The sequence below is a fragment of the Typopeltis vanoorti genome, chromosome 10 (genome assembly GCF_054136105.1).
Source record: "Typopeltis vanoorti isolate ZY-2024b chromosome 10, IOZ_Tvanoo_1.0, whole genome shotgun sequence".
NCBI classification, from domain to species: domain Eukaryota; kingdom Metazoa; phylum Arthropoda; class Arachnida; order Uropygi; family Thelyphonidae; genus Typopeltis; species Typopeltis vanoorti.
In genome coordinates this window covers 45,086,078-45,100,344 of record NC_143558.1, presented here as the reverse complement: position 1 = coordinate 45,100,344, position 14,267 = coordinate 45,086,078, and the positions used below count along the sequence as shown (strand labels likewise).

General features: G+C 36.0%; 1 protein-coding gene across 1 annotated transcript in view; it reads right to left on the bottom strand.

Annotated features, from left to right (window-relative positions):
* The window catches only part of LOC150102377 (glycogen phosphorylase-like), a 479,880-nt gene that overhangs the window by 121,223 nt on the left and 344,390 nt on the right, over positions 1 to 14,267 (bottom strand). The window contains exon 12 of the mRNA XM_090399808.1: positions 2,441 to 2,542. Within this exon, the coding sequence (XP_090255934.1) occupies positions 2,441 to 2,542 (102 nt within the window). The remainder of the gene's footprint in view (positions 1 to 2,440; positions 2,543 to 14,267) is intronic.

Genomic DNA, 14,267 nt, shown 5'->3' with positions numbered 1-14,267 from the left:
ACAAGGAAAGAAGAACATCAGTACAGTAAAAAAAAAATCATAAATTAAGTAAGGTAAATATTTAATATGAGTTATGTGTGTGTGTGATATCTTTAATTTGAGGCTCCTTGAAGAACCTGTGACAACATTTAAAATCATTATTTTCATCATATTAACATAATTAAATCACCAATGATCCAAAGCACATTGCTGATTTCATATTATAGTGTAATAAATGTGTCATAATATTGACTTCATTCTTTTTACTTTTGCAACTGTACTAATCAGTATTAATAATGTATACTGCATTTGATACAGAGACTTTCAACCAATAAATATAAAAAAATAAAATAAAAAATGGCAATTTCCATCACGAGACCTGAAGAAAAATTGGAATTATAAATTTTACTCCACTACTTGTTTGGAACAGATACTTACAGAAATCTCATACACAAAGTGCTATTTTCTAATCTTGCTCCACAACAAAATCTTGACATTCACTACAGGACTTCAGTTTCCATCTCTTACATTAGTAGACTTTTATCAAAACTGCTAGTTCCTTCAAAGCTCATGACGTCAGGATGGCTTTCAAGTCCATTTTGACTGTACAAGGTTTATTGCATTTGCTTAAAGACCTCAACCAATAAATACGTATAAACATCCGGGGATCACCAGAGGCATTTCATTGGAAGGTTTGGGTAAAGAAAGCTCCACTTCAGATAAGATATTTTTACTAATTAATTGTAAATAAGTGTGTGTAAGAGTGTGTAATAAGTGTGTGTAAGAGTTATGGCAAAGATTGTATTGTACGCTTGCAGTGTTTATAGTGTGTTGGCTTGTTTGCTTAAATTTGTTTACAAAATTGATAAACTTCGAGCAGTGTATAGTAACTGGCAAAAGAAAAATGGCAGCAGCTCTGCTTTTACAAGAGTTTAATTTTGATTTTAGTTGTTTTGTGAAATGTGATGTGTGTTATATGTATTCGTTAGATTATGTAGATAATTTATGGATATTTAATTAAAATGGAAGGAAGGAGGGTGTGTGCAAAGTGTGATCTGAATGAGGAGTTGATGGGCGGTAATGTATTGGTAACTGAAGGTGTCAATAGCGAGAAGGCCATGAGAAGAATGAGTGCTTGTCTGATAGCAAAAGTGACAGTGTAAAAAGAGTAGCAAAAAATTGGTAAAAAAGTTTTGAAAAAGCAAATAAGTGATCTGCTGAACTTAATAGTCAATGGTAGCAAACGAAACGATATGAAGGTGACAGACGTTGCAAAACAGAGTGCAATTAATGGTAAGGTGGCAAGCAGCATTTATGACAAACAACTGTGTATGACTGGTTAAAAAATTAAGAGAGTGAATGAGAGCAAAAAAATGACACAAGATTTGAAAGATCTTGTGTCATTTTTTTGTAAATGACACAAGATCTGTGTGTCATTTACATTTATATGCAATAAACTCTTTTGCTTAATAAGATAAGGCAAAAGATGAAACAGATGAATCAGATTAATATTTGACCTTCTACCTTCAGCTTAGTAAATCATTAACTCTAATGATGTAAAGTAGCCAGCATAGATTCCTAATCTAAACCTAATGAAACATTTGTGGGATGAAGAATCATAACACGATTCTTCATCCCACAAATCTAAATGTACATTAGACAGCTCTTTTCATGAATGGATTAATGCTTTGAAGGGGATTAAATAGAGCACAGTGTGATCAACTTTTACCTGTTCTCCATGATGCAGTGAAGAATTTTATAGCAAAAGGTAGGACATATTATTAATTTTTGTTAATATACACTGTCCTATCAAAAGGACAGTGTATATTTTTGAAGTAGAAAAATCTAAAAGGTTAACAGAAGTTTGAATTTTTAATTTTTGTTTCCTACATATAATCCAGTTTTCTCTGTAGCAAAGTTAAAAAAAAAAATTAAAAAGAAAAGGAAACACCAAAAGAAAAATAAAAACAAACACAATATATAAAAAGCATCTAGACCTCATGGTAATCACTTAGATATTTAGTATGCTTAGTGAATTTCATGCACTGCACTTAGTTACTACAGCTAGATTTTGAATGCTTTTTTTTTTTTTTAATTTTAATTTTTTTAATAAAATGTAATAATTTTCAAGTATCTTGTTATGAGACATACGGGATATTTCTAGTATTATTTCATGTGTTATAAAGAATTGGCCAGTATTTTTTTTTCATCATTAACTCTAAAATGATTTACTAAACTGAGTGTAGGTTTATTATTCATCTAGAAGACAAATTTATATAATTTTTCATTTAAAATAAGGAAACACCGACTTATAAGAAGTGAATATATAGATATTATTTCTGGAAAATTTTCCATTATAAAATTTAAATGTAAGATTTCTGCTATTGAAAATTCAGTGAATAAAGATTCAGCGATGATTTTGCAATGAACTATATATAATTAAAATCTAGGAATAACAAACCTGTTTTATTTTCTGGATTTCTCGTACAAAACCCTTATCAGTCACTAAACTTTTCAACCGCTTCAGTTCATCAAGATGAGTAACCCATTTATCACCAATACGCTAGATATATATACAAAACACATGGTTAAATAAAATTAAACACACTAAAAAACATATATATATTTAAAACAAACTCATAGGCAATAAATTTATAAGTGCTATCAGCTGAACATATTTCAGTCATATTTGTAATTCTACCTAGTGAATTTTAGTCCACAAAGTTTTATGTTCTTGCCTTCACAAACATTATTATTGCATGACACCTCCCTTGAGTTCTAGGATAATGCAGGAGAATATGCAATTGGCTGTTGGAGAAATTTCTTTCAGGTAGCAATGCTTGCATTATAAAATGTTAGCTATATCAAGTCTGATGTTATTGGCAAAGGCAAGAAGCAAGTGGCAGATGTTACCTTTCTATATACAGCATGATGTCTAAAGATGGAACTTGTTGAGATGTTACTGCAAACTTATGGCTCAGGCAAAGGATGCTAATCGCTACTTTGTCGAGTCTGTTTGATGAAAGATTAGCAACTTGAAAAGGCTTCAAGCATAACATAGTTATATTCGAAGAAATATAACTATAAATCCATTAGCTTGTCAAATGCACGTGACCTTATTATCATAAGTAGATTACTAAAACATGGCTTCCTTTAACAAATCCATGATGTCCATGAAAGAAACTGCAACCACTGTTAACCCGATTCTGGATCTACACTTAGTCAATCTCCAACTTCTCCAACACTTTAACCAAACACTTCATGTGCTAGGTGGTTAAATACTTTAACCCAAACTGGTCTATAATTTGAAGCTCAAGTTCTGTCACCTCCCTTATGAAGCAATACAATCTTGCCTTATGTCCACTCTTTGGGAACATGGCCCAATGCAAGACACATATTAAACAAGTATGTCAATGCAGATGTCAATTTACTGGCACATTCCCTCAAGACACATCGTGCAATATCATCAAGTCCCATAGCTCCTCAAGTCGTCATGAATTCAATCAATGCAACAATTTTGTTCCCCTTATTTCTGGTATTCCTAGCCTTTGTATACAAACATAATGGTTCATTTCTGATCCATATTTCACTAACATCACTTATTAAATGTGACTTCTCCATGTCTTTCTCAAGACATTTCTCTCTCTCATTTTGCAAAGGCTTTTGATAGATTTCCGCATGACAAACTAGTAGTTAACCGATGGGGGTTGGATAGTAGATTAGTGCATTGAATTCGAGATGGGCTTTCTGATAGGTATCAGCAGGTTGTATGTGGGGAAATGATATCCCAGAAGAGGAAAGTCACTAGTGGAATGCCCCAAGGATCTGCTTTGGGACCACTGTTGTTTAATTTGTATGTAAATGACACTGGAAAGTGTTATTTTTTATTACTTTATATTCCCTCTTTTTTATATATATATAGTATATTAACTATTTAGTCTACCGGCTGCACCTTTGTTAATAATTATACTATATACTTATGAGGTGATTTATTATATAAATCTCTTTTACTAACAATTATTTTTATTTTGACTCCGAGTGTCCCTATATGTTATTGTATTGCACAAAAGTTCACTCCAATTGGTGCAGTGACTTTAACTATCTCTTTCAGAATCCAACTAATCATTGACTCAAAACCAAGTACAAAATAAACACATTTAATAAAACTAAAACAATATATATATACACTTCTAGCAATAATACATAACTATAACTACAGATTATATGGATCCAAGGCCTTATTTAAAAATATAAACTTACTCTTAAGACTAAACACTTTTTCTTTCACAATCACAAAAAAATGTTCATAGTCTTTTTCTCTTTCTGTTAAGGCTCTTTTCCAGAAGTTATACAGCTCTGTACTTCATTTTCAGGATCCTTTTCATCAATCAATGTAACACACATAAAAGTCTTCTTGACTAAATCTTGTTTCCTTTTTAATAGCAATACTCATCAGATCAGGCATCCTTAATACCTATAAATCTTCTTAATCAATATATTTTCTAAACATTCACTTTCAGGCATCCTTAATACTTATAGAACTTCCTTATCAATATTTTCTCTAAGAAAAACATTCACTTTAGAATGTAAGCAACAAGTTCTTCTTTCATTCACAATACTAAATGACAGTCTTAACTTTTTCCACTTAAAAAAAACTTACAGTTTCAAGATTCCCTTTTATTCATTACTTATTCCTCCTCGAAACCTATTATTTCCACTATTCCTTTTTCGGAATACACTATAAAATTTCTTCCGACTGCCACACACAAAAAAATCAAGTTCCTTCCAACTTAAATATTTACCGGCCAGTGTTCTAAAAACTTCCGAACGCTCTCTTGTTTTCAACCGTTACTTGGATACGCAACGCTTTCCTTGTCAGCTGTCAATCACACATCAAATCCTCTCCGGGAGCATGCGGACTCCACAAAAGTCAGAAACTACGCACTGCAATAAAATGGCTGACTCGCTGTATCCATTAGCGCTAAGAGAAAGTCTTTCACAAAACACAAAATTCAACATTTTTAAACAACAACAAACTTTCTTATAAGTAACACAAATATTCAGTTTAGTAAGTACATCAAAATTTTTTTTTTTACTTCTTTACATGTTACTTCTAATATAACATTTTCATAACGAGCACATCACAAGTGCAGACACTGCGTGTATGAAAACAAAACTAACAAGCATAATTAATACGTAAAAATATTCAGAATTTTTAATATGATTCTTTTTACAAAAATCTGGAAAGGACTTAATTGGTGATATACAGTTGTTTGTAGATGATGCAAAGTTGGGGAGAGTTATGAGAAGCAGAGCAGATGCAGTAGCTTTGCAAGAGGACCTAAACAGACTGTCTGATTGGGTTGGTGTGTGGGGATATCAATTTAATGTTGTCAAGTGTAAGGTTTTAAAATTTGGGAAGCAAAGATGGGATGCAGAGTATAGGATTGGTTGGGATATTTTGGAGGAGGTGGAGGAGATGAAGGACTTGGGGGTTGTTTTTCTAAAATTGTGAGGATAGCACAGCGGATTATGGAAATGACATGGAGAACACCGATGAGTAGAAGTAAGGATGCCCATTGTACAGGACTATGATCAGGCCGCATATGGATTACTGCACACAGATTTGCTCACAGGTTTTCAAACAGATGATAAGATGTTGGAGAGGGTTCAGAGATGATTGACTAAGTTGGTCTCTGGAATATGAGGACAGATTGAAAGAATGTAAATTACAGTGCAAGTGGATAGAAGGAAGAAGGGAGACTTGATCGAGACATATAAGTTGATAAGAGGTGATTACCAGATTTAGCATGGATGAGATTTTTCATAGAATATCTAGAGACAGGAGGAGAATGAGAGGCCATCCCTGGAAGCTGTATAAGCTGGGTGTGAGCAAGAGGGTGATTAGTATATTTTTTTGCATGGAGAATAGTAGGTGACTGGAATGCATTGCCTGAGAGTGTGGTGAATGCAGGGACAGTTAGTGCATTTAAGTCACGGTATGGTGAGATTGAGATCTCCCATGATGAATCTCTTGACTCCATGGAGATCTGTTGATAATAATAATTATCCATCCCTGAACCCTCTCCAAACCCAAATGCTCCCTCCCCATACATACATTCTGCACTATTCCATTCCTTTCTTATCTGCTCACACATTTACTACTACTCTGAGCATTGACCTTTCCCATTCTGTGTCTCCCTGTGTTCACCTGACTCCCCCATTCCCCTATTTGTCTAGCACTTGTTCTCTCATTCTCTACACTCATGCTACCCACTTCTCCATTCATAGGCACTCATTCAATCCCCCCCTCCTTCTGTACTTCTGCTCTTCCAGATCACCTTGCTTGCATCCATTGTTATGTTCATTATTATCATATCTAGACAACACACTGACTACTTTTCCTACCATACCATTATCTTTTATCTTCTTAACACATTTTGATATTCATCCTTACATTATTTCCAATCAAGCCGTTTGTTCCTAATACCACTATTAATTCTTTTGCTTGCATACTCCTCAAAGTCAATTCCTCAATCCACTCATTCTACCTCCTAGAAAACAAGCTTTGTGTATCCTCTCATTCACTACACCACTAGTAATCAATCTTAAGTCTTCTCTTCTCTTCTTCACTTTTCCATATGTGTGTATGGAAATCTTACTAATCTTGGGTTATTTTTTCACTGTTATTCATCTTGCTATCTTACAATCAGTTGCACATACTTTTTTTTTGTTGTTGTGAGTCATGCTGCTTGTAATCTTGCCATTAATTGCACTCGCTTTCTGCCATCATTCTTGCACCCTTTCTTATCATCAGTTGCACTTTTTCTTCACCATCAGTTTTGCATGCATTCTGAACATTAGAACAATCATTCTTGACATCCATTTCACTTATGACCCTATGTTTCCAACTCTGATTTCAACAAGCCTCATGGACCATCAGCATATCACACTTTCTGCATACCCACACTCATTCTCTCTCTCTCTCTCTCTCTCTCTCTCTCTCTCTCTCACATTCAACCTCTCCACATAAGCATCCACAACATCTCTTCATTCATACATATTACATATGGCACTGTACCATTCTGGAAAAATCCATGCCATGCACTTTGTCTTTCATGCTGACAACACAACAATTACCTCTCACTGCCATTTTGTTCCAAAGTACTAAAAACAAAAAAACAGAGAATTTAAAATAATTCTGTATAACTAATGTAACCAAACACAACATTCCAATTATAAATATCACACAGCGCACTAAATCTGAAAATTACAAAATATCCATCACACAATAAATATAAAATTAATTTATCTTGCTGCAGCCCATACAATGATCATTGTTATACACTTGCCAAGGAATATCATTCTGTATATATCATTATTACTTTTCTGATTATTTTCTTTTTAGTTAAAAACTAAAATATAAAACATTTTATAGTTTAGTTCAAGTCTGGTTTGAAGCTATTTTGAGGCTATATTTGATCAACCAAATAACAAAAAAAAACTTGTCTCATGGGAGCTTGAAATAAACTGTTGTAAATTTCAAGCTCCCATAAGACAGTTTTTTTTTGTTATTTATTATTATTATTATTATTCAGGCCTCCATGGAGTCAAAAGATTCATCGTGGGAGGTCCTTCCTAAGAACATAAAGTCTGTCAAGACACATCGAGGGGAGGTTCCCCCTAAGAAACACAAAATCTATCATACCACTCCTTAAACTCATTGACCATTCTCGCCCTTACCACTCTATCGGGCAATGCATTCCATGGCTCAACCACCCTCCATGCAAAGAAACCACTCCTCACCCTCTTGCTCACAGTTTCCTTTCGTAACTTCCAGGGATGGCTTCTTGTCATCACTCTTTCCCGCTGTTCAACCAAACAAAAGAACTCCCCAGTGTCAACCCTGTAACCACCTCTCAACAGTTTAAAAGTCTCAATCATATTGCCTCTATTTCTCTATCCACCAAACTCTGCAGTCAGCACTCTTTCAGCCGATCCTCATAACTAACATTGTACAGTCCCAACACCATCTTTGTTATTTGCCTTTGTACCCTTTCCACAGTTAATTTATCCTCTTCAAATCCTGGGGACCAGATCGGAGAACAATAGTCTAAGTGTGGTCTGATCAGAGTCTTATACAACGGAATGATAACCCTCTTATCTCTGCAGATCAGTGTCTTTCTCATAATTGCAGCAATCCTCTGTGTTACCTTCACTACCTTTGCAATATGTCCCCTAAACTTCAGGTTTCTATCAATCATCAACCCCAGATCTCTTGTCTCCCCTACTTCCTCCAGTTTAACTCCTCCCATAGAGTATGCAGCATCCCATCGATGTGTCCCAAACCTCAAGACCTTACATTTTGCTGCATTAAACTGACACCCCCCATTCATTTGCCCATCTATCTAGCTTATTCAAATCCTCTTGCAGGGCTACCACATCTGCACTATTACTAATAATCCTTCCCAGCTTCGCATCATCTGCAAACAACTGAATATCCCCTTGCAATCCACTGGCAATGTCATTGATATAAATGCTAAACAATATAGGTCCTAGTACTGAGCCCTGTGGGACCCCACTTGTAACCTTCTGTCTCCTTGAAACTGCTCCACCATACACAACTCTCTGATACCTCTCAGACAGCCAATCCTGAATCCAATTGACCAATCTGACATCCAGACCCATGTGTTGCAACTTAAATATCAGCTTATCATGTGGCACCCTGTCAAATGCCTTTGCTAAGTCTAAGAAAATTGCAGTATATGCCTTTCCCTCATCTAATGTTCTTGTAACTTTATTATAAAAGGCTAGCATATTGCTAAAACAAGAGCGCCCTTTCACAAATCCATGTTGACTCTCACAGATAACATTACCCTCATCTGCCCAGTGCTGTATACAGTCCCTCACTACTTTCTCCAAGATCTTAACAATTACTGATGACACACAGACTGGTCTATAATTAGACACTTCTAGTCTGTTACCACCCTTATGCAATGGCACTATCTTACCTTCCTTCCATTCCCTGGACACCTTTGCCGAAGCCAGACTTTCATTGAAAAGCCACGTTAAAGGTACTGTCAGTTCCCTAGCACATTCTCTCAAAACTCGTGGTGAAATACCATCCAGTCCAAAAGCTTTATTGACATCCAGAGTTCTCAGTATCTGAAACACACTCTCCTCCTGTACCTCTAAGCCTTGAACCTGCCCTATCCCTCTAGCATTAAAACTGACTCCTCCAGGATGAAATACTCCAATAAAGTAGACATTGAACAATTCCACTATGTCCTCTGCATCAGTCACTCTATTCCCATTTTTATCCCACAGTCATTTCTCCTCCTACTGGCCACATAGCTAAAAAATTCCCTAGGATTTTCTTTGGATCTTAGAGCCAATCTCCTCTCATATTCCAGTTTCGCTTTCCTTACCACACTAGTCACTCTTCTGGCCTGTGTCTTATATATTTTTCACGCATCCTCTCTTCACCTGTCTCCTTATATCTCTTCCATAGGCCAATCTCCTCTCATATTCCAGTTTCGCTTTCCTTACCACACTAGTCACTCTTCTGGCCTGTGTCTTATATTCTTCACGCATACTCTCTTCATCTGTCTCCTTATATCTCTTCCATAACCTCTTTTTCACATGCAATTCCTGTTTAATATTGTTTGTCATCCACTTTACTCCAAATTGTGTCCTCTTCTTCACTTGTGGTATACAACTTACCATTGCTGCTAACAAATATTCTTTCACAATTTCCCACGCACAAACGATATCCCGGCCTTCCAATTCCTCCCTCCGTGAAACTTCCTGAAGTTGACGTCTAAGACTATTATAATCACCTGCATTATAAATCCACATAAGTTCCCAACTCTTTGATACTCCTGCATGTCTATTCATTTTCCAAGTCAAAACCATATGGTCACTCTCTCTCCAACTGGTGGGAGAAATGTCATCTCAGTTATTATCATCTCTTCTGATGCTATAACCAAATCGAAAACTCTTGAAATTTGGTTGAGTATTTTTGAGATTAATGTATTTTTAATATATTATTGTGGTTTTTACTGAATTTATTATATTTAGTGTATTTATTAACATATTTGTTAATAAATTCAGAGATAAGCACATGCAATGAGAGAAGATATGAAGGAATTGCTGACAGAAGCAAAAAAAGAAAAGTGAGAAAGTAAAGAGTGTGAGTCTGCTTCCTTAGTATGACCATGTAAGACCGAACTGAGAAGAAGGGCCATAATTGCAAATGAGTCAATGAGAAAACTGATTAGGAGGGATGGTGTGCAGTTTATACAGTAGATGTGTGAAGCGAATTTGATGGGTGAAAGGACTTGTATATGCCTGATGGAATGCATCTAAATGGTTTTGGAGTTAAATATTTATAAACAGTGAGAGGTTTGAATTGCAAAATCAAGAAAACTAGAAGAACTCATTGCTATAACAAATGAGTGTGTGAATTATGCAATGCCAAATGCAGTTACAGTTTCAAATCTAAATAGATGACAGTCTAAATTGGTAATGACATTAGGCTAGGGTAAATGTGGGGCCAAAGAAATCCTGAAATGCACAGACACAAATGTCAGAATATCAGAAATATAGGAGAGGGGTTTTATGGGATCAGTCTGTTCCATTTGACCAAAAATTATTGGCATCTGCAAGATGTGATTGAAAGAATTGAATCTGATCTTACAGATGTCAATTCAATTCGGATTGAATCTGAATCTGAATTGAATTTGATTGACAGAAAATAATATAGCTACATGGGTAGAATGTAAAGGATAATGCATTTTCAGGAAGGATAGAGAGAATAAGACAGGAGAAGGGTATTGCTGATGAGAGCTGAAGAATTTCAACAAACAAAAACAGAAGAGACAAAGAATTTTAGATCTGAGGAAGATGGTTCATTTGAAGCTATCTGGTGCAAGATAGTAGCCATTGGGACAAAATATATTGTTTTGTTGCTGCTATGGACCAGGATGGGTTTACAGAAAGATGCATCAACAGATTAGCACAATAAGTGCAGGCCAAGCAATTATTATGTGTGTGTGTGTGGGGGGGGGACTTCAACTATGAGGACATTGATTGGAAGGAAGCATAGAAAGATGGAATTTATACATTTACTAAAGGATAATTACCTGAAACAGCATGTCACTGAAGAGACCAGGAGTTCAAGAGTGCTGGATCTGGTAACAGCATCAGAAGATGTATCTATAAATACCATAGTATACACTTCGCTTCAGATCAAGGAAAGTGACCATGCAGTGTTGTGCTGGCAGGTTGCTAAACATGTAGAATTCTCAGTCAAGAAAGGGTTGATATCGAACAGAGGCTAATGAAAGAATTGCAATAGATAAGCTAGAGATAATTACCAATTAGTATTTCAGGAATGGTGGTTAAAGTATTGGAAAAGTTGGTAAAAGGTAAAATCTAGGAATAGGTGAATGGGAATATGATGCACTACAGCTGGCAGCATGGCTTTGTAAAAGGTAGGTTGTGACTTAGTAATTTACTCACATTTTATAATAGTGTCATAGCAGATTTAGGTAAGGGAAACGGCTACACCATGATACACCATGAACAGTTGCCCAGTAGACTGTAGAATCAGATGCAGATCAACGAAAAAGGAGGAACTTATGTCTGCACAAATGCCAGGAGCACCAAGAACAAGAGAACTCAGTTTTTGCCTTGGTGAATATAATGTATCCTAGATTGTTGATATTTGTGAAATGTGACTCTCAGAGTCAGATGTAGTAACTGGAATCAAGTCTAAAGGATATAGCATTTTTAGGAAGGACAGATGAGAGAGAAAAGGAGAGAAGTGATACTCATGATATTAGATGATATGTCCAGTTAGGGTAGAAACTATTGTAAGCAATAATAGTAATAATGTTTCATGTAGCAGTCATGAAATATTATTACTGGAGGCTATCTGGTGTGAATTGAGACTAAGATAAAATATATGGTGGGTGTTAATACAGACCTCGTGGTTCAGTTGATTGAGATGATAAAATACAATGCATTTCATCCTCTCAAGCATGTGAAGCAGCATATGAAAGAAGGAGCTTAAGGTCAAACAGTATAAGATTTGATCATTGTGTCAGAAGAGGTTGGTCTCAAGGTACACATGTTGCTGACAGATGTGTACTAATAAAACTCAGGAAATGCCATTTATTCTTACCAAGTCCAATGCAAGACCTTGTCGTGGCTCCTGGGCAACATTTTACAGCTAAGTTATGCAAGGGCAATAAAAAGTGAGTTCCCAACACTTTCAAATTGGGACCAGTCAGCTAAGGAAGACAACCCTAACAGAAATCAATTTGAATGTCCAACTCCAGAAATCCTCCAGGATTCCTGGGGTATTTCCTCAGGAAATTTGAGAAAGCAAAAATTGCCAAACAGAGAAAACAATAAAAAATGGCAAATGTTTTAAGGATTTGAGAATTGGATCATGAACGTATATTATTCTTTATCGGTGGAGCCCTAAGGATGCTGCTGGAGCAGTTACATAAATATAACTTACATAGGGGTAGATGAGGAGAGAGCTTTCAGCAAAGCAATGGCAAAAAAATTCAGAGGGGAGAGATGTTGTTGGTGCATAGTAGGTGGTCAAGGGGGTGTTTAAAGAAAACAGTATCTGAATGTATACTTAAGAGTCAGAAGGATAAATCAGGTAGGAGTTAAATGGATGAATTGCTTCATTAAGCAGGAGTTGAAGACAAAGAAAAAGATGCAGATGGATTATAAAAAAAAAGGTGATCAACATACCCATGAGAGTATATAAAGCACAGCCAAGAAGGACCGGTATGGTAAGGAAGGCCAAAGTTAATTATGAGAGAAAGCTAGCTGAAGAGGCCAAAAGAAACCCTAAGAAGTTATTTCACTATGTGGCAAGTAAAAAGAGAAATGACTATGAAAGGATGACTTTATTTGATTTATTTCTTAGATGATATAATGGCTGTGAGTCCATGGATAAAAATTGGGAGGGATTGAGATGGTGCCATACCTCCCCATAATGGTACCATTTCAATCCCAACTAATTTTTATTGGTATCACTACCTCTGGGTCTGGCTCCCACTGACAAGACCTCAATAAAGGTCGAAACTGGTCTGGGTAGTGATCCTTCCCATAATGCATAGCATTATACATACCCAAAATGGATATGTGCTTTGCATTATGGGATACTGAGGCAAGTGATGTGAAGTCATTAGCTTCTATGAGTTGCCCTAGTCTTGATTATATTTCAGGCTAACACTTTGTTTGCTGACACTTGGATAAAGGATTAAACCAAGTATATAATTTCTTGGTATCTTTAATTTATAGTTGGATAAGGGAAATGGATACTCGGTGATACTGTTGGACTTTGCAAAAGCCTTTCATAAGATTCCACTCTACTGCATAAATTGGAGCAAATGATGGGAATGGATATGAATCTGGTGATTTTGATTCAAGGATAGCTGATGGACAGTATCAAAGAGTGGTTTATGGAGGAGTCGAGATCATATAAAGGCAAGTGACCAGTGGTGTAACGTAGGGCTCAGAACGTGGTCCTTTGTTGTTTAATTTGTATATCAATGATATAGAAAATGATTTGACAGAATATATTCAGTTGTTTCTGATGATGCTAAATTGGAAGAGCAATGGTAAATGAATGTGATGCAAAGATCCTGCAGGATGACTTAAATAGACTTGCAGTATGGGCAAAGATAAATGGCTGCCAATTTAATGTGGGCAAGTGTAAGGTGATGAAATTAAAGGTGATGATTCCTTCCCTCTTTGGGAAGAAATCAAAAGCAGTGTACTATATTGATGGAACTGAACTGCAGGAAATTGATGACGGCAGGGACTTGGTTGTGATTGTGGGCAGGGAGTTCAGGTGTAGAGAACATATTGCAAAAATAACCAAAACAGCACATCAGATTATGTGGTTGTTGAAGAACACACTAACAAGCAGAGATAGAGAGAGGTTATTGTTCTCCTATATAAAGTTTTAATAAGACCTCATCTAGACTACTAGACTGTGCACAAATCTGGACTCCTGGATTCCATGTTGATCGAGAAGTTGTGGAGAGGATCTAAAGGCAAGTGACAAAGATTGTGGCAGGTCTGTAGAATGCTTCCTATGAGAACAATTGACGATCTGTAGGCTTCAAAAATTAGTTGATAGATGAAAAAGAGGAGACATGACAGAAGCACTTAAGTTATTAAAGTAGTTTTATAGGATTGACACTGAAGCTTTTTATAGTACATGGCAAGAAGGGTGAGAGAAAAGGATCACAGGA